The 23,404-nt window shown below is 43.3% G+C and overlaps 2 protein-coding genes across 4 annotated transcripts in view; both read left to right on the top strand.

Annotated features, from left to right (window-relative positions):
- The window catches only part of LOC311150470 (neuropilin-1a-like), a 51,683-nt gene extending 41,333 nt beyond the window's left edge, over window positions 1-10,350 (top strand). The window contains exons 12-16 of the mRNA XM_084187969.1: window positions 5,687-5,833; window positions 5,971-6,284; window positions 6,468-6,561; window positions 6,844-6,897; window positions 7,357-10,350. Of these exons, the coding sequence (XP_084044095.1) occupies window positions 5,687-5,833; window positions 5,971-6,284; window positions 6,468-6,561; window positions 6,844-6,897; window positions 7,357-7,646 (899 nt within the window). The 3' untranslated portion in view covers window positions 7,647-10,350. The remainder of the gene's footprint in view (window positions 1-5,686; window positions 5,834-5,970; window positions 6,285-6,467; window positions 6,562-6,843; window positions 6,898-7,356) is intronic.
- Window positions 1-23,404, top strand: part of LOC311099132 (integrin beta-1-like) — a 225,744-nt gene that overhangs the window by 182,939 nt on the left and 19,401 nt on the right. The window contains exon 1 of one of the 3 annotated variants that reach the window (XM_084139789.1): window positions 17,232-17,490. The exons of 1 other annotated variant lie outside the window; for it this stretch is intronic. The gene's annotated coding sequence lies outside the window, so the exon portion shown is untranslated. Of the gene's footprint in view, window positions 1-17,231; window positions 17,491-17,672; window positions 17,734-23,404 lie in introns of those variants that run through there. One more of the 3 variants, XM_084139791.1, reaches the window with a different exon arrangement.

Raw genomic sequence — 23,404 nt, forward strand, 5'->3', positions numbered from 1 at the left:
GCATGGTCAAATAATAATCAGGAATAAATCTCAGTTGGCTTTTCATAGCCGATCATTAGAGTTTAAAACAGCAGGACAGTTTAAACTGGAATAGCAGCAAGGCCAGGCGGACTGGGGATAGCAAGGAGTCACCACGGCCGGTAGTCCCGACGTATGGTCCTAGGGCTCAGGTCTCTCAGTTGGCTTTTCATAGCCGATCATTTAGAGTTGAAAACAGCAGGTCTGGGACAGGTAGGGGTTTCGTAGCCGCAGGCAGAACAGTTGAAACTGGAATAGCAGCAAGGCCAGGCGGACTGGGGGCAGCAGGGTGTCATCATGCCCGGTAGTCCTGACGTATGGTCCTAGGGCTCAGGTTCTCAGAGAGAAAGAGAGAACGAGAGAATTAGAGAGAGCATACTTAAATTCACACAGGACACTGGATAAGACAGGAGAAGTACTCCAGGTATAACCAACTAACCCCAGCCCCCCGACACATAAACTACTGCAGCATAAATACTGGAGGCTGAGACAGGAGCGGTCCGGAGACACTGTGGCCCCATCCGAAGAAACCCCCGGACAGGGCCAAACAGGAAGGATATAACCCCACCCACTCCGCCAAAGCACAGCCCCCGCACCACTAGAGGGATATCCCCAACCACCAACTTACAATCCTGAGACAAGGCCGAGTATAGCCCACAGAGGTCTCCACCACAGCACAAACCAAGGGGGGGGGGGGCGCCAACCCAGACAGGAAGATCACGTCAGTAACTCAACCCACTCAAGTGACGCACCCCTCCCAGGGACGGCATGAAAGAGCACCAGCAGGCCAGTGACTCAGCCCCTGCAACAGGGTTAGAGGCAGAGAACCCCAGTGGAGAGGGGAACCGGCCTGGCAGAGACAGCAAGGGCTGTTCGTTGCTCCAGCCTTTCCGTTCACCTTCACACTCCTGGGCCAGACTACACTCAATCATATGACCTACTGAAGAGATAAGTCTTCAGTAAAGACTTAAAGGTTGAGACCGAGTCTGCGTCTCTCACATGGGTAGGCAGACTGTTCCATAAAAATGGAGATCTATAGGAGAAAGCCCTGCCTCCCGCTGTTTGCTTAGAAATTCTAGGGACAATTAGGAGGCCTGCGTCTTGTGACCGTAGCGTACGTATTGGTATGTACGGCAGGACCAACTCGGAAAGATAGGTAGGAGCAAGCCCATGTAACGCTTTATAGGTTAACAGTAAAACCTTGAAATCAGCCCTTGCCTTAACAGGAAGCCAGTGTAGGGAAGCTAGCACTGGAGTAATATGATCAAATTTCTTGGTTCTAGTCAGGATTCTAGCAGCCGTATTTAGCACTAACTGAAGTTTATTTAGTGCTTTATCCGGGTAGCCGGAAAATAGAGCATTGCAGTAGTCTAATCTAGAAGTAACAAATGCATGGATTAATTTTTCTGCATCATTTTTGGACAGAAAATTTCTGATTTTTGCAATGTTACGTAGATGGAAAAAAGCTGTCCTTGAAACAGTCTTGATATGTTCGTCAAAAGAGAGATCAGGGTCAAGAGTAACGCCTAGGTCCTTCACAGTTTTATTTGAGACGACTTTACAACCATCAAGATGAATTGTCAGATTTAACAGAAGATCTCTTTGTTTCTTGGGACCTAGAACAAGCATCTCTGTTTTGTCCGAGTTTAAAAGTAAAAAGTTTTCAGCCATCCACTTCCTTATGTCTGAAACACAGGCTTCTAGCGAGGGCAATTTTGGGGCTTCACCATGCTTCATTGAAATGTACAGCTGTGTGTCATCCGCATAGCAGTGAAAGTTAACATTATGTTTTCGAATAACATCCCCAAGAGGTAAAATATATAGTGAAAACAATAGTGGTCCTAAAACGGAACCTTGAGGAACACCGAAATGTACAGTTGATTTGTCGGAGGACAGACCATTCACAGAGACAAACTGATATCTTTCCGACAGGTAGGATCTAAACCAGGCCAGAACTTGTCCGTGTAGACCAATTTGGGTTTCCAGTCTCTCCAAAAGAATGTGGTGATCGATGGTGTCAAAGGCAGCACTAAGGTCTAGTAGCACGAGGACAGATGCAGAGCCTCGGTCTGACGCCATTAAAAGGTCATTTACCACCTTCACAAGTGCAGTCTCAGTGCTATGATGGGGTCTAAAACCAGACTGAAGCATTTCGTATACATTGTTTGTCTTCAGAAAGGCAGTGAGTTGCTGCGCAACAGCTTTTTCTAAAATTTTTGAGAGGAATGGAAGATTCGATATTGGCCGATAGTTTTTTATATTTTCCGGGTCAAGGTTTGGCTTTTTCAAGAGAGGCTTTATCACTGCCACTTTTAGTGAGTTTGGTACACATCCGGTGGATAGAGAGCTGTTTATTATGTTCAACATAGGAGGGCCAAGCACAGGAAGCAGCTCCTTCAGCAGTTTAGTAGGAATAGGATCCAGTATGCAGCTTGAAGGTTTAGAGGCCATGATTATTTTCATCATTGTGTCAAGAGATATAGTACTAAAACACTTAAGTGTCTCTCCCGATCCCAGGCCCTCGCAGAGCTGTGCAGATCCAGGACAGCTAAGCCCTGGAGGAATACGCAGATTCAAAGAGGAGTCCGTAATTTGCTTTCTAATGGTCATGATCTTTTCCTCAAAGAAGTTCATGAATTTATCACTGCTGAAGTGAAAGCCATCCTCTCTTGGGGAATGCTGCTTTTTAGTTAGCTTTGCAACAGTATCAAAAAGAAATTTTGGATTGTTCTTATTTTCCTCGATTAAGTTGGAAAAGTAGGATGATCGAGCAGCAGTGAGGGCTCTTCGGTACTGCACGGTACTGTCTTTCCAAGCTAGTCGGAAGACTTCCAGTTTGGTGTGGCGCCATTTCCGTTCCAATTTCCTGGAAGCTTGCTTCAAAGCTCGGGTATTTTCTGTATACCAGGGAGCTAGTTTCTTATGACAAATGTTTTTCGTTTTTAGGGGTGCAACTGCATCTAGGGTATTGCGCAAGGTTAAATTGAGTTCCTCAGTTAAGTGGTTAACTGATTTTTGTCCTCTGACGTCCTTGGGTAGGCAGAAGGGGTCTGGAAGGGCATCAATGAATTTTTGTGTTGTCTGAGAATTTATAGCACGACTTTTGATGCTCCTTGGTTGGGGTCTGAGCAGATTATTTGTTGCGATTGCAAACGTAATAAAATGGTGGTCCGATAGTCCAGGATTTTGTGGAAAAACATTAAGATCTACAACATTTATTCCATGGGACAAAACTAGGTCCAGAGTATGACTGTGGCAGTGAGTAGGTCCAGAGACATGTTGGACAAAACCCACTGAGTCGATAATGGCTCCGAAGGACTTTTGGAGTGGGTCTGTGGACTTCTCCATGTGAATATTAAAATCACCAAAAATTAGAATATGATCTGCTATGACTACAAGGTCTGATAGGAATTCAGGAAACTCAGAGAGGAACGCTGTATATGGCCCAGGAGGCCTGTAAACAGTAGCTATAAAAAGTGATTGAGTAGGCTGCATAGATTTCATGACTAGAAGCTCGAAAGATGAAAACGTCATTTTTTTTTTTGTAAATTGAAATTTGCTATCGTAAATGTTAGCAACACCTCCGCCTTTGCGGGATGCACGGGGAATATGGTCACTAGTGTAACCAGGAGGTGAGGCCTCATTTAACACAGCAAATTCATCAGGCTTAAGCCATGTTTCAGTCAGGCCAATCACATCAAGATTATGATCAGTGATTAGTTCATTGACTATGACTGCCTTTGAAGTGAGGGATCTAACATTAAGTAACCCTATTTTGAGATGTGAGGTATCACGATCTCTTTCAATAATGGCAGGAATGGAGGAGGTCTTTATCCTAATAAGATTGCTAGGGTGAACACCATCATGTTTAGTTTTGCCCAACCTAGGTCGAGGCACAGACACAGTCTCAATGGGTATGGCTGAGCTGACTACACTGACTATGCTATTGGCAGACTCCACTAAGCTGGCAGGTTGGCTAACAGCCTGCTGCCTGGCCTGCACCCTATTTCACTGTGGGGCTAAAGGAGTTAGAGCCCTATCTATGTTGGTAGATAAGAGGAGAGCACCCCTCCAGCTAGGATGGAGTCCGTCACTCCTCAGCAGGTCAGGCTTGATCCTGTTTGTGGGTGAGTCCCAGAAAGAGGGCCAATTATCCACAAATGTTATCTTTTGGGAGGGGCAGAAAACTGTTTTCAACCAGCGATTAAGTGCTGAGACTCTGCTGTAGAGCTCGTCACTTCCCCTAACTGGGAGGGGGCCAGAGACAATTACTCGATGCCGACACATCTTTCTAGCTGATTTACACGCTGAAGCTATGTTGCACTATCTTCACTATTATTCTACAATTACATTTTAGCAGACGCTCTTATCCAGAGCGACTTACAGGAGCAATTAGGGTTAAGTGCCTTGCTCAAGGTCACATCGACAGATTTCTCACCTAGTCAGCTCGGGGATTAGAACCAGCAACCTTTCGGTTACTGGCACTACGCTCTTAACCACTAAGCTACCTGCCGCCACAATGTAGACCATAGTAAAAATAAAGAATAACCCTTGAATGAGTAGGTGTGTCCAAACTTGACTGCTACTGTATATTTAAAATAATTGACCCCAAAAAATGTATGGTTCATTGGAAATTATGCAGACAAAAGATTGATAGAAGCCACAATTTATCTGTAATATTAAAGCTGATCTAAAAATATAAACATTATTTTTATTCATAGCTGTAGCATTAATTTGGATGGTGTGATTAACCACTGCTGCCATGTTATGTTTTGTCCCAAATAGCCCACTATTCCCTTTATAGTGCACTACTTTTGACCATGGCCCATAGGGCTCTGATCAAAATTAGTGCACTATATAGGGAATAGGGGCCCATTTGGAGCTGGCATAGAGGGGATGGAAAACAGGTTTCTCATATCGTACATTCTGGAAATGGTTTAGTCTTAATTACTGTTCTGTTCTGGTGGCACTCCTCCCTTCTCTCTGGAAGGTCCATTCACTCCTCCCTTCTCTCTGGAAGGTCCCTTCACTCCTCCCTTCTCTCTGGAAGGTCCCTTCACTCCTCCCTTCTCTCTGGAAGGTCCATTCACTCCTCCCTTCTCTCTGGAAGGTCCATTCACTCCTCCCTTCTCTCTGGAAGGTCCCTTCACTCCTCCCTTCTCTCTGGAAGGTCCATTCACTCCTCCCTTCTCTCTGGAAGGTCCCTTCACTCCTCTCTGGAAGGTCCCTTCACTCCTCCCTTCTCTCTGGAAGGTCCATTCACTCCTCCCTTCTCTCTGGAAGGTCCCTTCACTCCTCCCTTCTCTCTGGAAGGTCCCTTCACTCCTCCCTTCTCTCTGGAAGGTCCCTTCACTCCTCCTTCTCCTGGTGCTAAACACGTGTTGGATCTGTGGATCTGTATCTTGTTTAATATGAAATACTTTATCTAAGTTTGAGTGCCTTCAAGTTACTGTAAGAAATTGTAATTTTCCTGAAGAAAATGCTGTGCTTTCTTCAGCTGTTCAAAAGTATTTTCAGACATTTTATTTGTTAGAGGGAAATTGGAAATTACACATTGTTACTTCCTTACCTCACTCTCTATTCACGTTGTGTAGCATTGTGTCAATTATAGTTACACTTTGCCAGAGCAAACAACCGTGGTTACTTACATGGTTGACCTATTTTCCAGAGTACCTATGGTTTGCGTGTGACTTTGGCTGGGCAGACAACCCATCGTTCTGCGGCTGGACACTGGAGACGGATGCTGGTCCTGGGTGGATGATTCAGACCAGTGGGGCTCCTACAGTCCACAAAGGACCCAACCTAGGTCACACAGGTGAGAGGACAGAGAATTCATACACACACACCACACGATGATATTACTGTAGTAAATATGGACTATCACAATGAACATGGACTCAGCAAATAGCTACTTTGCTTGTCTCTTAGCTTGTCTCTTACTGCCCTCTAAAGGAGGTCCAGGGAATTTCATCTACATGCAGCTGGCTGCTGAGACTGAAAGGAAGGAGGAGGAGGCAGAGGAGGAGAGGATGGAGGAGAGGGTGGCACGCCTAACCAGCCTGCCCGTCACCGCCCCGGACGCAGACCTGTGTGTGTCCTTCTGGTACCACATGCTCGGGGAGCACGCTGGCACCCTGCACATCAAACAGAGGAGGGAGACAGAGGAGGGACGGGCTGAGGCACTGCTCTGGACCGTCAGTGGACACCAGGGCAGCCGATGGAGGGAGGGACGAGTGCTGGTGCCCCACTCTAGCACACCCTATAAGGTAAAGCACTAGGCTAGACCTGTTAGACCTAGGTTAGGTTCCAAATGGCACCCCATTCCCCTTGTAGTGCACTACTTCTGACCAAAGACCTATGGTCATAAGTAAAGCACTATATGGGCCCTAGTCAGAAGTAATGCACTATATAGCAGTATTTCACCTGTATGTTTGTGTTGTTGTTGCTAGGTGGTGATTGAGGGAGTGGGAGACAGGAGCACAGGACATATCGCGCTGGACAGTATCAAGATCCTGGATGGACTCACACCAGAGGAGTGTAAGGGTAAGTGTCACTGCCCTGGACTATGACTCTTTGCTAGGGCTGCACAGCCTGGTTGGAAGATTCCTGCAATCAGGAGGGAATAAGTAGGAAATAAGCAGGAAGTACGGATTCCTCCAACCAGGATTTCTGGAAAAACTGAGAAATCTGGGAAAGTTACCAGAATTTTGCAACCCTCTTTGCTCTCCGGTTTTGGTTTTTTATTACACTTCTGATCCCGCTTAAGATGTGTAACAACTCAAATAACGTGGCCATTTTGGATGGGTGTTGTTTTTCCCCCTTTAGATCCAGATATACCAGAGGCTCCTACGTCCCAGCCAACAGAGATCTGCATATACCGTAAGTACACTACCTCAGTGCTCATTGGTGGTTGTAATATATTTTTAAAGCTGGTGGGTGACGAGCCTCCTAACGTCTAACCCATGCTATGCCTATATGTATCCAGCTGTTAATACTTTTTTTAAGGATCTTTCCATCCTTATAAAGTGAAGAGAGACAGGAAAGGAAGGAGGTGCGTGGGCCAGATTCAATCTGACACCAGCACTGTCATACATACACTGTAGTCCCGTGTAGCTCAGTTGGTAGAGCATTGCGTTTGCAACGCCAGGGTTGTGGGTTTGATTCCCACGGGGGGCCAGTATAAAAAAAATAGAAATGTATACACTCACTAATCTGTAAGTCGCTCTGGATAAGAGCGTCTGCTAAATGACTAAAAAAATATATACATGTGCTTTCTGAAGGCAGCGGCAGGAACTGTTAGACTGCCACTAAAGTAGCTTTTTTCTGTCTCTATTTCAGCAATAGACCCGTACTACCCAGAGGTAGTGGAGAACAGCGAGCTGGGTGACCCAGGCAACATGCTGAAAACCCTGGACCCCATCCTCATCACCATCATCGCTATGAGCGCTCTGGGGGTCTTCCTGGGGGCTATCTGCGGCGTCGTCCTCTACTGTGCCTGCTCACACGGCCACATGTCCGACAGCAGGAACTTGTCGGCTCTGGAGAACTATAACTTTGAGCTGGTGGACGGAGTCAAGCTAAAGAAGGACAGCAAGCTGAATGCACAGAACAGCTACTCAGAGGCGTAAGCTAAAGGCGTGAGCTTCCTCTGGGGGAAGGGAACACAAGCAGCCTCATAGCTGGAGGAACTAGACCACTGGACGGAGGGTTGTGACCCAAATGGCACCATATTCCATATATAGTGCACTATGTAGGGGATAGGGTGCCCTGTAGTGCACTATGTAGGGGATAGGGTGCCATTTGGGACGCAGTCAGCCATAGAGATGGTAGGAGGTTGTGACTGAGTCATGATATTCTCAGGAGCTGCAGTGAAAGGTATTTACCAGTAGGGGGCACTGTGTATAAAGAAAATGTGTACAGCAAAAATTATTATTTTGTTTTTGGATGTTTTGTGACATGCTTTGTTTGTATGTAATCAGATGCTGGTGTTGAGACCAATTAAGATGAAAGTATTTATCATGTTTTTGTTCTTTTTGTTCTGAAAATATATTATATTTCATTTTTCTTCTGAAGTCAATACTGTTTCACAGAAAGAAAGAGCATAACTTTGATTCACTATCCTGATGTGTGGCTGGCTATTCAGCTGGCTATGTTATGTTTCTGTTTGTATGTCTGCATCGATTTGTGCATTTTGTGTGTGTGTGAGTATGTGTATGTGCTTGCGTGTGTGTGTGTGTGTGTGTGTATCCAGAGGGGTGCTTGCCCTGGCCCTAGACCTGTGTCTAGTTCCGACAGTGCCTTTTTGAAAGTTTGTGTTGCATTTTCTCTACTGATTCTGTTCTGATCATAGCAGTACATAGGCATCCGCTGGTAGAGTCTGATTCTGTTCTGTACATAAGCATCGGCTGGTAGAGTCTGATTCTGTTCTGATCATAGCAGTTTGTAGGCATCGGCTTGAAGAGTCTGATTCTGTTCTGATCATAAGAGTCCGTAGGCATTGGCTGGTAGAGTCTGATTCTGCTCTGATCATAGCAGTAAGTAGGCATCCACTGGTAGAGTCTGATTCTGTTCTGATCGTCATAGCAGTACATAGGCATCGGCTGGTAGACTCCATGCCATCCCTTCATAGCACATGACACATCCAACTTATTGTACATAGGTTTTAATATATTTGAGCGGCCTTTTATATTTAAAAAAAATACAAAATGCGGTAGTATCCTTTCTTTGTGCTTTCTGTATCATAGGTGATGTTATCTGGCTGTCATCATGTATTTAATGGGTATTTTGTGTTATGTTCCATTGGTGCTCTCACAATGCTGCCTGGAAAAGGAATGTGTTATTATGGCCAATGGTTATGTTCAGAGCCAGCCATGATCATCAGCATTGGGTCTTATTAATAGAGTATAATGATTCGCTACAAAGGACTAACAAGAAGAGAGTGAAGAGCCCATCGGCTGTGTCTGAAATGGCACCCTATTCCCTAGAGTGCACTACTTTTGACCAGAACCCTATGGGCCCTGGTCAAAAGTAGTGCACTATATAGGGAATAGTGTGGCATTTGGGATGTAACCAGACAACAAAATGGTGAAGCATCGCTACGAAAACATTTTTATGACACTGCTATGACAATACTTGGGACAGTACGGGACAGTTTCCCAGACACAGATTAAGAATCTCTTTGAGAATGCTTTTTAGTCCTGGACATGGCTTAATCTGGGTTCTGGGAAACTGGCCCTACATGTCTATGGTGGAATGATGGACCTTGATAGAATGAAAGAGACTCTTCTGTCATGCTGTTTTCATGCACTCTAGCTTACATCCTATGTGCTCTCATTTTGTCTGTTTTGAACGCTAACGTAAAGAGTTCATGCAAAACAAAGTACTGTATGAAATGGCGAAAACATGGATCCAAGGTTCAATCAATGGATGTGATGTAGCTATACTGTTTATTCCTTCGGCCGGGGTCTATTTGAGCTTCTATGTTTAGTCTCTGTCATGTTTTCTTCATTCAGGGAAGCTAGTTAGACAGATGTTTCAAGGTTCTGCTTTGAGTTCTTAATGGTATTCCACATTCCATAGGATTAGAATGATTAGAATTAGAATGAGTCATTCCTGTTTCCATGGTTCCACCACTCAAAAATGTAATGTTTTGGCCTAATGTTTTGGTGTGGTCCTCTTCAATAGGAAAGGATGCTGCAGCACTAGATGTGAAAACAATGTTTATTTAAAAGATCTTTGTGTTGTTTATGATAACGATTTGTGAAAAAAGAGAGCGAGAAAGCGAGAGAAGGATAAGACAGTGTTACAGATAACTATTTTATATGGTTTCAGATTACATGATATAATTCTGAAATGTACAATTATGGAGATGTTTTTCATTATGGAAAAAGCTATACACGTCTCTTTACTTACGTAATGTTTTTATTTAGTTGGTATGTTATATCACCTTGTGTTTTTGTACTGTCACAAATGTCTGTGCCATTTTTTTCTACAATGTTTTTTTTTTCTTATACTGCTTATGTAATTTGCCATCCCAGATATAAAAAAAAAAAAAAGAAAAAGAAAAAATAATTAAGCAGTTAAGGCCTTAATGACTGAAGTAATTATGTTTCTATACTTGGACTCCATCCCAAATGTCCCCCTTCCCTATACAGTGCACTACCTTTGGTCAGGGCCCATAGGGTTCTGGTCAAAAGTAGTGCACTATGTAGGTAATATGGTGCCATTTGACTCCCTGGTCAGCTTCAAGACCCATCTGGCTATGTTGTTTCTGACTCTGATCAATGACTACTACATTCCAAAGAATTTGATCAAATAAATGTTTGAATAAGATTAATTCTTTCAAGTGGGTTCAGTTCAGAGATAAGGGGCAAATCCTAACTTCCATTAAAGTCTAACGTATACTTACAGTGGGTTTCCATAGTAGACGACAGGGGACGATGAAACATCGGAAGCAATTCATTTTCAATAGAGGGATGCGAAGTGGGCTGGGGCGTGAACAGGGCCAAAGTTGGGGAAAGCTGAACTTTATGCAAATACTCTGCCATTGACCAATCACTTTAGCTTCCAGCCTCTACTGCATTGGCTGTTGATACCTAACAGTACCTAGCATGCTTGTTAGTTTGCTAGCACCCACATGAGGGCAGAGCTAGCGTGGTTATACGATTTAAAGCTGATAGTGGAAATCCCCAGTTAGGTCTGGATTCAATTTGTATCGCGAAAAATCCACGTTAAAATGTGAAGGTAATTTCCTAATGAGCTATAACAGCGATATTCCGCAATACTTCTGCGATATAGATTAAATCCAGCCCTAAATATAAATGAGATTTAAATGGAAGTTAGGATTTGCCCCATCTACCCAGTCTTGTCTCTTTCTCATGTGGCCTGTGTAATTTCCACATTGAACACTGGAGGGCAGTGTTGTATAAAACGCTTTGCATGGCCTCCCCAAATCAATGGCAACAAATCAAGAGCATCGTCACTCAGTTTCTCACACATACAGTTGATTAGGGCATACATTATCAAATCAAATAAATTAACAGCGCTACTCAGTTCCTGTAGAGTTCAGTTGTTGCAGGTAGATATACCATGTGCGAAGACTTGCATGGTTAGGTTGAGGTTTCCTGAGAAAGCCACCATGAGTAAGTGCTATCACCCCCATAGAGCTATGAGGCATTGAGCTAGGCTTTATCCTGCCACCATTACACAGCAAAGACAGCACAGAATGTAAGGCTGACCTCAAAACCCAAAACAGGGAAGAGGTTGTTCCGGAATGTTTCTGAGATTGTGCTTTAGAACCACACTTCCCACTTGATAGGGCAGGCCTACTAAAATATGTCATACTAGTGCTTCTCTCTTTTAGTGGGTTTGCTGCACTCTGTGTGACCTGAAATTGCTCCCTGGTTTAGACAACATATGTTTTTAACATAATTAATAACATAACTTGTGCACTGGAACTGTGGACCTAAACACAAAGTACAGATATCCTGATTGGGCATTTTTAAAATTATTTGGCTGCACAATAACATTATCCTAACATTATCAAATACACTGATTAGAATACAAAGTACTATCATTCTGTGTTAATGCAATGTCTTTCATTTACAGCTTAATTGGAACCTAGATTCATTTATCATTACTTATCCATTGATAATTTTACTCATTTAATTTAATTATAATGTATGACTCATACATTAGCACTGATTAAGTTAAACATGTATTAATTATGGGATGGTAATTAGGAGGTACTAGATTGGTGGCTGATGATTTGGGGGAGAGATCCCTGTTGCTTCATGTGAGTGTTATTTAGCCACTGGGGGGCTCAAGTATGTACAACAGCAACTGTGCAGTCATAAGTTGATGACACAATGTCTAAATGTGTGCAGATCTAGGTTAGTGGCAAGGCCCCCAACATTTTTAGATACCCCTACCCGAGGTATAACAAAACACAATCATGTTTTAACATATCTCTAAGGTCTCCCATAAATGGGTTTGTCTCCAATAAAAATATTTTACTGCAAAAGTGGTTACATTTACACTGTAGATATTGTGACACACCCACTTAACTCTAACAGTGCAGAATAATGAGCTGTGGGGTGATCAGTTTCCATTTCTACAGTTCAGTATAGGCAGTCAACAGATGCAGCTTGCATACCAAAGAGACCCATTGACTCTGGAATGTTATCCCAGCCTGAATGATGCTGGGGATACTCCAGTGGTGGAATGGTTGGTTGTCTGGTTGTGAAGGAAAGTCTGTGAAAGGGCTGTCACAAACAGACTTGCCTTTAGATCTTTCCAACGCCTAATTAGCCTGTGGTGGAGTTTATTATGTTGAATGTAGGAAAAAGTCCTTCAGGTCAAATTCCTTTGGATGTCCGGTAGGATGATAATTTGGCCAATATTAACTGTGGGTGGTTGGCATTGATTACGGACTTGGGCACGCCCAGCTGGAGAGTGACAGAACCTGTGAGGGTGACCTCTGGTTACTTAGAAGTTAGTTAGAGTGTAGCTAGGTCATAGACTATGATTAAGAAGCATTGGTTGTGAGGGACATAGCACAGCTCCACACACATCTACACTGCTAAAAAAAATAAAGGGAACACTAAAATAACACATCCTCGATCTGAATGAATTAAATAATCTTATTAAATACTTTTTTCTTTATATAGTTGAATGTGCTGACAACAAAACCACACAAAAATGATCAATGGAAATCAAATGTATCAACCCATGGAGGTCTGGATTTGGAGTCACCCTCAAAATTAAAGTGGAAAACCACACTACAGGCTGATCCAACTTTGATGTAATGTCCTTAAAACAAGTCAAAATGAGGCTCAGTAGTGTGTGTGGCCTCCACGTGCCTGTATGACCTCCCTACAACGCCTGGGCATGCTCCTGATGAGGTGGCGGATGGTCTCCTGAGGGATCTCCTCCCAGACCTGGACTAAAGCATCCACCAACTCCTGGACAGTCTGTGGTGCAACGTGGCGTTGGTGGATGGAGCGAGACATGATGTCCCAGATGTGCTCAATTGGATTCAGGTCTGGGGAATGGGCGGGCCAGTCTATAGCATCAATGCCTTCCTCTTGCAGGAACTGCTGACACACTCCAGCCACATGAGGTCTAGCATTGTCTTGCATTAGGAGGAACCCAGGGCCAGCCGCACCAGCATATGGTCTCACAAGGGGTCTGAGGATCTCATCTCGGTACCTAACGACAGTCAGGCTACCTCTGGCGAGCACATGGAGGGCTGTGCGGCCCCCCAAAGAAATGCCACCCAACACCATGACTGACCCACCGCCAAACCGGTCATGCTGGAGGATGTTGCAGGCAGCAGAACGTTCTCCACGGCGTCTCCAGACTCTGTCACGTCTGTCACGTGCTCAGTGTGAACCTGCTTTCATCTGTGAAGAGCACAGGGCGCCAGTGGCGAATTTGCCAATCTTGGTGTTCTCTGGCAAATGCCAAACGTCCTGCGCGGTGTTGGGCTGTAAGCACAACCCCCACCTGTGGACGTCGGGCCCTCATACCACCCTCATGGAGTCTGTTTCTGACCGTTTGAGCAGACACATGCACATTTGTGGCCTGCTGGAAGTCATTTTGCAGGGCTCTGGCAGTGCTCCTCCTGCTCCTCCTTGCACAAAGGCGGAGGTAGCAGTCCTGCTGCTGGGTTGTTGCCCTCCTATGACCTCCTCTACGTCTCCTGATGTACTGGCCTGTCTCCTGGTAGCGCCTCCATGCTCTGGACACTACGCTGACAGACACAGCAAACCTTCTTGCCACAGCTCGCATTGATGTGCCATCCTGGATGAGCTGCACTACCTGAGCCACTTGTGTGGGTTGTAGACTCCGTCTCATGCTACCACTAGAGTGAAAGCACCGCCAGCATTCAAAAGTGACCAAAACATCAGCCAGGAAGCATAGGAACTGAGAAGTGGTCTGTGGTCACCACTTGCAAAACCAGTCCTTTATTGGGGGTGTCTTGCTAATTGCCTATAATTTCCACCTGTTGTCTATTCCATTTGCACAACAGCATGTGAAATGTATTGTCAATCAGTGTTGCTTCCTAAGTGGACAGTTTGATTTCACAGAAGTGTGATTGACTTGGAGTTACATTGTGTTGTTTAAGTGTTCCCTTTATTTTTTTGAGCAGTGTACATTTGAAGATGATACCTGGGCTTTGATGGACAATTAAAAGGGTTGCAGAGGAGGTGGAGCTGATCAAGCATGGTGCACAAAGACCACTATCTCACAGTCAATCCCCAGTCACCATAAATGATTACATGCAGTAAGTTTTACCATCCTAAGGCGCCTCTTGTTTGCCATAAATGGCATATGTCCTTGTAGGGATGTTAGGATTACTACAGTTTCCAAGACCAATGCATGAGTCACTCCAACACGAAAGCTCATTCTTCACATGCGAGACCAGTTCAGGTGTCACATGGGCTGGCAAGCCATGGTTGGTAGCCAAATAGGTGCAAATGAGGACAATGCACGGCAGCAATTTCCAGACGGCATTTTGGCTGTTGAATTGCCTCCTGACATGTGGTAGTCCAGTTCCATGGTGTCTCTGTGTCTCTAGTAACTGCCTGAGGGGATGACTAATGCTGGAGTGGGCCTATCAAGGACATTTCTGGAAGATTCAAGATGGCATTGACATTGGAGAAATGCAATTCCTATGAAATATGGAGGCCCATTTCTTGTCAATGTGTGTCAGGTTGTGTTGGTTCATTATAGTAAACACCTGCCTTATGCACTTGTCATGTGTGGTTGCATCTTCCCCATGCACCATAACTGTCACCAAGTCAACATATACGGCAACTCCAGGGCAGACAGCCAGGATGGTGGACATGATTTAGCAATGTGCCAGCTGAGCCAAAACAGGATAAGAGTGCACCAGAACATCCCAATGTACATCAAAAATGCAGTGAGCCGAGCAGAGGGTAATGTTGGATTATGGCAGAAATGAATCAAAGCTAGAAATGAATCAAAGCTCACTTCTAAATGATAAGGAGGTGACTTAAGAGCCCAATCCTGGAGGCGCAAGTTGTAAAGCTAGGGAGAGGGTGTCAGAGTCCAGGGTTGGATTCTCTTTCCTTTCGTTTGAGCCTCCCAATTGCCTCATTGATCTTCAAAGAGGCTTGTGACTTGGAATACTTGGCGTTGCCATGCCAAGCAGTCTGCTGCCTTTTTATATATCCAGACAAAGGTGTTCAAGTGTATATGGTGGGCATATTGGATTCCTAACATAGTTGAAGTACACAAAAATAGTATTGAGTACAGGTCAAAAGTACAATACACACATCTGAAAAATGTCTCTAATTTAAAAAGTGTACATATACAGGTGATTAAATCACCATTTAATGGTAATGTGGCAGCCATATTGTATTTTGGACATCATATTGTATTTGGGGTCCAATTTAGTGACTGTTTTCAGTGTCTGAGCCCACTTGCCTTAGAGCTGATTACAATAGCCACAAGATCAAAAAACATGTGTAACTGTATGCATTTTTGTCAGGCAGGACCATACAGCACTGAATGAGAGCAAATTGTCTATTTAACAGCAACCGAAAAGTGAAGTTTACGTTCATCATAAATATTTAGAGTTGATATTTCTGACTATTGTATCTGTGTGTTTACAGGTCTATATTTCCAAGATGTATTAAGATATGTTAATGTTGTTTGTTTGTGTATGTGGAGCAGACAACTGACTACTTGTATTTTTAAAGTTTTGCAATATCAGAGCATGCAATTTTGGGATACAATATCTATTAATTTTACCACTTTTGCAGTATAATATTTTTATACAACCATCCATTTCATATATGGGAGAACTTAGAGATATGGAAACATGGTTGTGCTTTGTTATACTTTGGGTACGGGTATCTCAAAAACGAAAGCCATTTTTGAGGATATGCCACTAGGCTTATCGTCATTGTTCTCGTTTAACTATGCACGTTTAACTATGCACACACACTCATTCCGAGAACACATCCTATCCTCTATAATAATGTCTAACAGAGGAATAAATACATTAAACCTATATTACGCAGAGCCCTACTCAGTGTCATTGTCTTGTCTTGACACCACCCAGAAAATACATTGTAACTCTTTTATAATATATTATAATATATCTCATTTAGCAGACGCATTTATCCAAAGCCAGTGACTTACAGTCATGCATGCATACATTTTTTACAGAAAAATGGAGCAAGTTTCTTTAGCAGACTCAAAGTAAAACAGCATAAATGATGTTGTCTTACAAACAAACAATGCTCTGCCAAGTAAACATGAGGGTCACTAAAGCTTCCTGTTTGGTCACTGATCACATAAACAACCCAAAAGTGGTTTCACGAAACTACAGTGTCTCTTAGGAGGAGTTTACTATTGTGTTTCACTGAACACAATTGTATGTGTGTAATTCAAACACAAGCATCTCCCAAAAATAGTGTTTACATTTTAGTCATTTAGCAGACGCTCTTATCCAGAGCGACTTACAGTTAGTGAGTGCGTACATATTTTTTTCATACTGGCCCCCCGTGGGAATCGAACCCACAACCCTGGCGTTGCAAGCGCCATGCTCTATGACAAAGGGTAAAGTCACATTTGATCTCCAGAATGTCTGCTCTCTTTTTGGGGTAAGAGCGTTGAATCATCACTTAGTAACAGCAGTTATCAGTAGGTACGACCGGAAGCCTTCCAGACATGTTATTACGTGTGTGTCATACATCGAACCATACTTATCTGAGCAAATACAACTTCTAAGGAAGGATGTGTCCTGCAACAACTCTTATCTAAACAAATTACAGTGTGTGTGTGCGCGTGTGGACGTGTTTAACTTTACTTGTAGTAAAATAATAAAATGTATGTTATTTGACCAACGGGACATTTTGCCAGAAAAAGGCTATTTCTAGGGGGTCTACTTTTAGGGTTAAGGTTAGGTTTTGGGGTTAAGGTTAGGTTAATGGTTAGGGAAAGTAGGATTTTGAATGGCAATCAATTGTGTGTCCCCACAAGGTTAGGAAAAGAAGACTTTGTGTATGAAGTGGTCTAATAAGATGTGAGTCAGGGTCAGAAGCGTGATTTAGGAATAGGAGGGTTCACAGGTCTGTGTCTGAGTTTGCTTCACTGCCCTCCCAAGTACAGTCGGCATTTCCTGTGTGGGCGGTTCTAGATAAAGAGAGGTGGCTACAATTCGTCGCCCAATTTGTTGAAGGAAAGATATTTCGTCCTAGACTGAGGACCTATTTTAACGTGTTCGGGCGAGTTGTCCCTGGTAAAAGAATTTACATCACGCTTTTCCTCGACTTTTTTGTATTTTGAACGGGGCAAGTATAATTTTTAACGGATAAGGCACATCACTAATACTTTGGTGTATTTCCTTCCGTGAAGAACAGTTTTTTTCTCTAGAAAAAGCGCACGGGATACTTATTTTTGCAGAAATTATAAACAAAGAAAAAAACACGGATCAAGGTAAGATTCTGTACTTTATTTTCTAAAATGACGTCCAGCATATCTGGTTAGGCTATGCCAAGATTGTATAGGCTACTGAAATGTTAAAGGGATTCGACAAAGGATATGATGAGGAATGAGTTGAGGAACTTTGGGTGGGGATAGCCGCTGTCGGATGGGACGACGAAAACCGATTGGCTATGTGAATTCACTCGTATCAAATAGGCCAACATTTGCTTTTTTGTGTATCTGTTGCCTGCCAAGGTAAGTTACTAAATTGTCCAGTTTTAGGCCCGTATCATTACATTTGGACGCATTTTGGTTGGTAGGCGTTGTATTTGTTTGTACCCCATTGTCGTCCACTGTCTGGAGGGAATGTAGAAGACAGGATATCAAAGCAGGCCTTCCTTCCTATCATAGTTGAAATTTCAGAGGCTGACATTTACGTTAGTCTACTCTAAAATGTAGCCCCTATGCCATGATGTAACTTAACGTTTTTGAAAGGGATATATTGTATCTGGAGTTGTTACAGACCACATTGTAACATTGTTGCCGCCATTGCCCAAAGGGGATTGGTTAAAAGGCCTGGGCTCTTGGCCATCGAGTGTCTCTCCCTGGGGTAGTCTAAAATGGACGGTGTCAATCAATATTTGGTAGACTATGTCCACAGATTTCTAATGTCATTGCACAGATGCTTAAACGGTAGATTGTATCAAATAACTACGATTTTACTTGGGAGTGTCTCACAGCAGCCTTTGATATAGAGAATTGGGTGTATGTCTTCAAATTGTAACTCAGTCAGTTTCAGCCAGGGACAACAACAAAAAAGAACTATTGAAATCTACCGTTTCACTCTCTCTGGCCTAATCCATGGTATCAACGTGAGAGACAGTGTGTGTAAACTGTGGTTCACCATTTAGCATTGATCAAATCCAGAGCTGTATGTGTTGTTGTGAGTGGTTAACCTGTATTTCATCATGTATCAAATGTCACCCTATTCCCTATGCAGTGTACCACTTTTGACCAGGGCCCTATGGGGTAGTACAGGAGGGACTACGTAAAGAATATGGTGCCATTTAGGACATAGGCCATGTGTAGTACACTGATTCTGTAGTTAAGTTGACTGTGAGTTGGGTTGACAGTGTGCATTGAGACTGACAAGATAGGTCCTGCCTTTATAATCACTTCCTGTAAGAACAGTGTAGCCGGAGGGTGCGTTCTTCAGCAGCCCAACACAAAGAAGGCGAGGCGCAGAATGATTTGTTAAGCTGTGGAAAGCCTTCCGCATGCTTCGGTTCGGCTTGCGCCTATTGGCAAACCGAACGAGTGTGCTCGCATAATCCCTTAAAAGACCTTCGCTTGACAAATTAGAAAAAGGTCTCAATGGTACCGTTTGTCCATCTTGAGACACTAGTCAGTATACACTTCCTCAAAATAGTCAGAATTAATCTAAGACATTTAATGACATATTTCTTGAATTGATGTTTTTGTCTGAGATCTTAGTCTCGCAATTTTATAACTAGCTATTTCTCAAGTGAAGAAATGTGCATGAAAATGATTAATCTCTTGTTGAATGACAACACACACTTAATTGAAGAATCCCTACTGTTGACCAATCACCAACAAAGGGGCGTAGACTTCGGCTACTAACTTTCGGCTGTGCCGAAGAGCAAAACAAACAAAAAAGTCACAAAATGTCATCATAATATATGTACAAACTGTTCCGAACCATTTCGAAAAGGAAGCATGCAGACGCCTTAAGCACCGCCACCAATCCAGATTGCTATTTGCTGTCTGACTGAGCCATTCTTGCCAATTTCTTGTTTTAAGGATTAAAGTGGCTTAGTTTAATGGCCTTAGTCAGATTAATTGGGGTGAAATGACAGTCTTTGATTAGGAGATCCTTTCTGATATCATAGACCTAGAACGTTTAATGACATAGTATTAACATTGTCTCAAGGGCTCCCGAGTGGCGCAGTGGTCTAAGGCACTACATCTCAGTGCTTGAGGCGTCACTACAGACCCACTGGTTCGATTTCAGGCTGTATCATAACCGGCCGTGATTGGGAGTCCCATAGGGCGGCCCAGCGTCGTCTGGGTTTGGCCGGTGTAGGCCGTCATTGTAAATAAGAATTTGTTCTTACCTGACTTGCCTAGTTAAATAAAGGAAAAAAAAAAAAAAAAAAACTCTTGCATTTGATCTTGCGCGCGCACACACACACACACACAGTGGTGATTACATAGGTTCAGAGTCACTTCAGATGCTTCATAATAGCAAACAGACCACAGGGTAGAAGTGATGTTAAGCTGACTCAATGAGTCACTTCCCTTCCCTATATAATACAATACATGCCATTTAGCAGACGCTTTACCCAAAGCGACTTAGTCATATGTGCATACATTGCCTTCCGTTAGTTACATTGTCATGACTTAAAGGATTAGTTCAGGATTTTTGCACTGAAGCCCTTTATCTACTTAAGTCAGATAATAATAATATAATATGCCATTTAGCAGACGCTTTTATCCAAAGCGACTTACAGTCATGCGTGCATACATTTTTGTGTATGGGTGGTCCCGGGGATCGAACCCACTACCTTGGCGTTACAAGCGCCGTGCTCTACCAGCTGAGCTACAGATGAGCTTGTGGTTACCATTTTTATGTCTCTAACTTTGTTCATACTGGACGTAGAGGTAGTTTCGTAAACCAATGCTAACTAGCGTTAGTGCATTGGCTGGAAGTCTACAGGAACAGATGGCATGCTAGCTGTTCCTATAGACTTCCAGTCATTGTGCTAACGCTAGTTGGCAACTTAATTCAAACTGAACTCAGTCATAAAAATGGTATCCAGGTGTTCATCTGACTCTGGAGAAGAAGATAAATTCATCCTTCATTGCCAATTCCCAAACTGTCCCTTTAACAGCAACAATAGCACTGGGCTAGCCTAGGACTGTGTCGCAACTGGCAAAATGTAGTGCACTATAAGGGAGTAGGGTACCGTTTGGGATGCTAGACTAGGAGTGTCTGGATAATATCATACTGCAGTAGGCTATATGACTGATCAGTCTTGAGGTCAAACATCTGAGTAGGAGTGCTAGGATCAGGATCAGGTCCCCCTGTCCATGTATTGTTATTCATTGTGATTTAAAATTCTAAACTGATCCTAAATCGGCACACCTATTCTGAGACAAGTTGTCAGACTGATTCAACGGATGACTGGCCAGTCCTGAGTTGGCCTACTGATTCAATGGCATGCTGTTCAGACTTCCAAGTCAGATATGAGTCACATTGCATGCTGAAATGAGTAGACCTCTCAGGCCTGGCAGTGTCGACTAAAGTTAATAGGCCTAGCACTAGACCCCTCATGGGGGAAGTTTGCATGAGTCATTTGTTTGTGTTTTTACTCTTTTATGTGTTGAGGTCTGGATCTGGAACATGACTATTAAGTTGGAATGTGTTATCTCATTCTCCGGGTACGATCTGAGATCACGATCTAGACCTACCCCCACCTCCATTTCTGAGAGGAGTTACACATGTTTGTTGTAACGGGCTGTATGTACAGTAAAAGCTTATTTTGTACACGTCCCTATTTGTGTGCAGCCAAAAGTGGTCTATCGACGCGGTTTCATGTGGTTAACCAGAGAGGTGAGTGAGGCTGTGAGATGCATATCCCATACAGGTATGGTCTGTCTTTCAATATCACCGGATGCAGCTCAAACTGTGCATAGTTAGTTTAGCGACTGCTTAGCAAGAAGATGAAACCTCCCATAAACACAACCAACTGACTCAGTGGATAGGCGTTAGGTCTTGTAATGTCTCCCCCTCTTTAAACAGGATTGTGTTAATCATTACAAATGACTGCAATATTCTCCCTTTTTTTAGCTGCATCTTGAGCAAACATTAGGCCTAGGTTTGATGTTTGCTCAAAATCTTGGAGATATTGGTGATGTGTTGACACTCTGCAAAACTACAGAATGGAACTAGACATTTCAGCTGTAGACTGTCCAAAACATACATCTTAACCTATGCACTTTCTTTATTTTAGAATCCATAATGCAAATATAACTTTTTCTAAACAATTACATATTTCTATACAATTTTGGAGTGCAGGCAGAGTTTGTCGACTTTTGTACAGCAGACGAGCAGAGATGTTGACACATTCTGAATGGAGTAAAGTACACGTGGCGACCTGAGTGTGTGTGACTGAAGCTTCCATTATGCTGGAAACCTTACAAGACTGTTTTTAGATTCAAAACCAGCCCATTCTTACACATAACTCAGTGGACTCTGACAGTGACCCAGTCAAGTAAGCAGTAGGAAAGCGTTTTATGGAGATATTCTCACTCATTTTCTACTCTGTTCTGCAGAGAAATGTCAAGAATGTCACTCCCAAGGCTGGTGAGTGGGTGGAGCCTTACATGCATAAGGAACAGATTCTCTTCACAGGGCAGCTAGATGTGTCTGCAATGGGACGTTTGGTGAATTTACATCACAGAGCAAGAGCATGCTTCTGCCCCCGAGGCGTGCTTCTTTCAGCCAGGCTGTAGATTAAACCACCCCGTCTTCAACATGACCTGTCTGCATCCAATGACTGGTGAGATGAGGCGACGCAGCAGACCATAACGGTTTAGGGGATTGGGTTACCTCTAGTGTTCTCCCTAGGTACCCTTTAAGACCTATAGAAAACAATTTGTCTGGTCAGTGCTAGACTGTGGTAATATAATGTAGAGTTATTTATTGAGTTCGGTTTTCATTGCGGTGACTGAGATGTGGTTGTCTTCCCTACGTTAGTTGAGTCTGTAAGTCGCTCTGGATAAGAGTGTCTGCTTAATGACCTTAATGTAATGTTCTTTACCAAAGCTTGATGAGTTGGTTATTTGAATCAGCTGTGTAGTGCTAGGACAAAAACCAAAACGTGCACCCCCCCTAGTCCTAGTACTACACAGCTGCAGGTACGACTGCAACAGTTAGACTGCTCTCTCTCTCTGTTGAACCTGACCATACAAAGCCACGATTCGCCAGTGTTTATTCACACTAATATAAATATTATGCTCTTAAACATGCCATGACAGACAGCCTCTGTTCACAGTTTCAGAAACGTCACCTTAAAATCCCTGAAATTCCTTGAGGTTTGTACAGGTTTTTCACATTTCCCTCTGTTGTCATCTCTTAAAGTAGACATTTAGTTATTTAATCCCTACACAGATCACTGACTGTTTCCCATGACTGATATACTGCTTTTAGAAAATGGATATTCCCTTTCCCATGATCTGGTCCTCAGCCAAGATGAGTCATGGTTTCCCATGCTAAGAGAATGGATATTCCCTTTCCCATGATCTGGTCCTCAGCCAAGATGAGTCGTGGTTTCCCATGCTAAGAGAATGGATTTTCCTGACCGTTGACTGGGTCTGTGTGTACTAGTTTAGAACCGGAGCCCTATGGGCCCTAGTCAAAGGTTGTGCACTATTTATGGAAAAGAGTGACATTTGGGATGCACCTTGGGAAAGGCTTAACACCACCACAGCAGACCAGCTGCACACCCTTAGAAAGTAGGCTCTGAATGCAGTTTTACAAATCAGTTTGGATACTGTTCGATTGTGTGTATTTTGATGTAGTCAAAGACATCTGGTGACCCTAGATTAGATTCCCTCTCAAATTTAACTGACATCCAGGTGGTTTAGACTCAATTTGCAGAATTGTCTCTTGTAGTTGTGTTAATCAGGTTTCACAGTTCCGCATACCAGTTCTACCATGTTAGGCTGTCCGGTGTCGATTAAGGCGTCCGCGTGCTTCCCAGCCGAAACAGTTCGGAAGAGTTTTATGATGACGTTTTGTGACGTGTTTGTTAGTTTTGCATTTTGGTGAGGGTTTTTTTCAGCTTTTCGGACACAGTTTTCCTGGAGGCAAGCTGAAGTCGGTAGCCGAAGTCTACGCTCC

The sequence above is a fragment of the Coregonus lavaretus genome, assembly GCF_964263955.1.
Source record: "Coregonus lavaretus genome assembly, chromosome: 23".
Lineage (NCBI taxonomy): Eukaryota > Metazoa > Chordata > Actinopteri > Salmoniformes > Salmonidae > Coregonus > Coregonus lavaretus.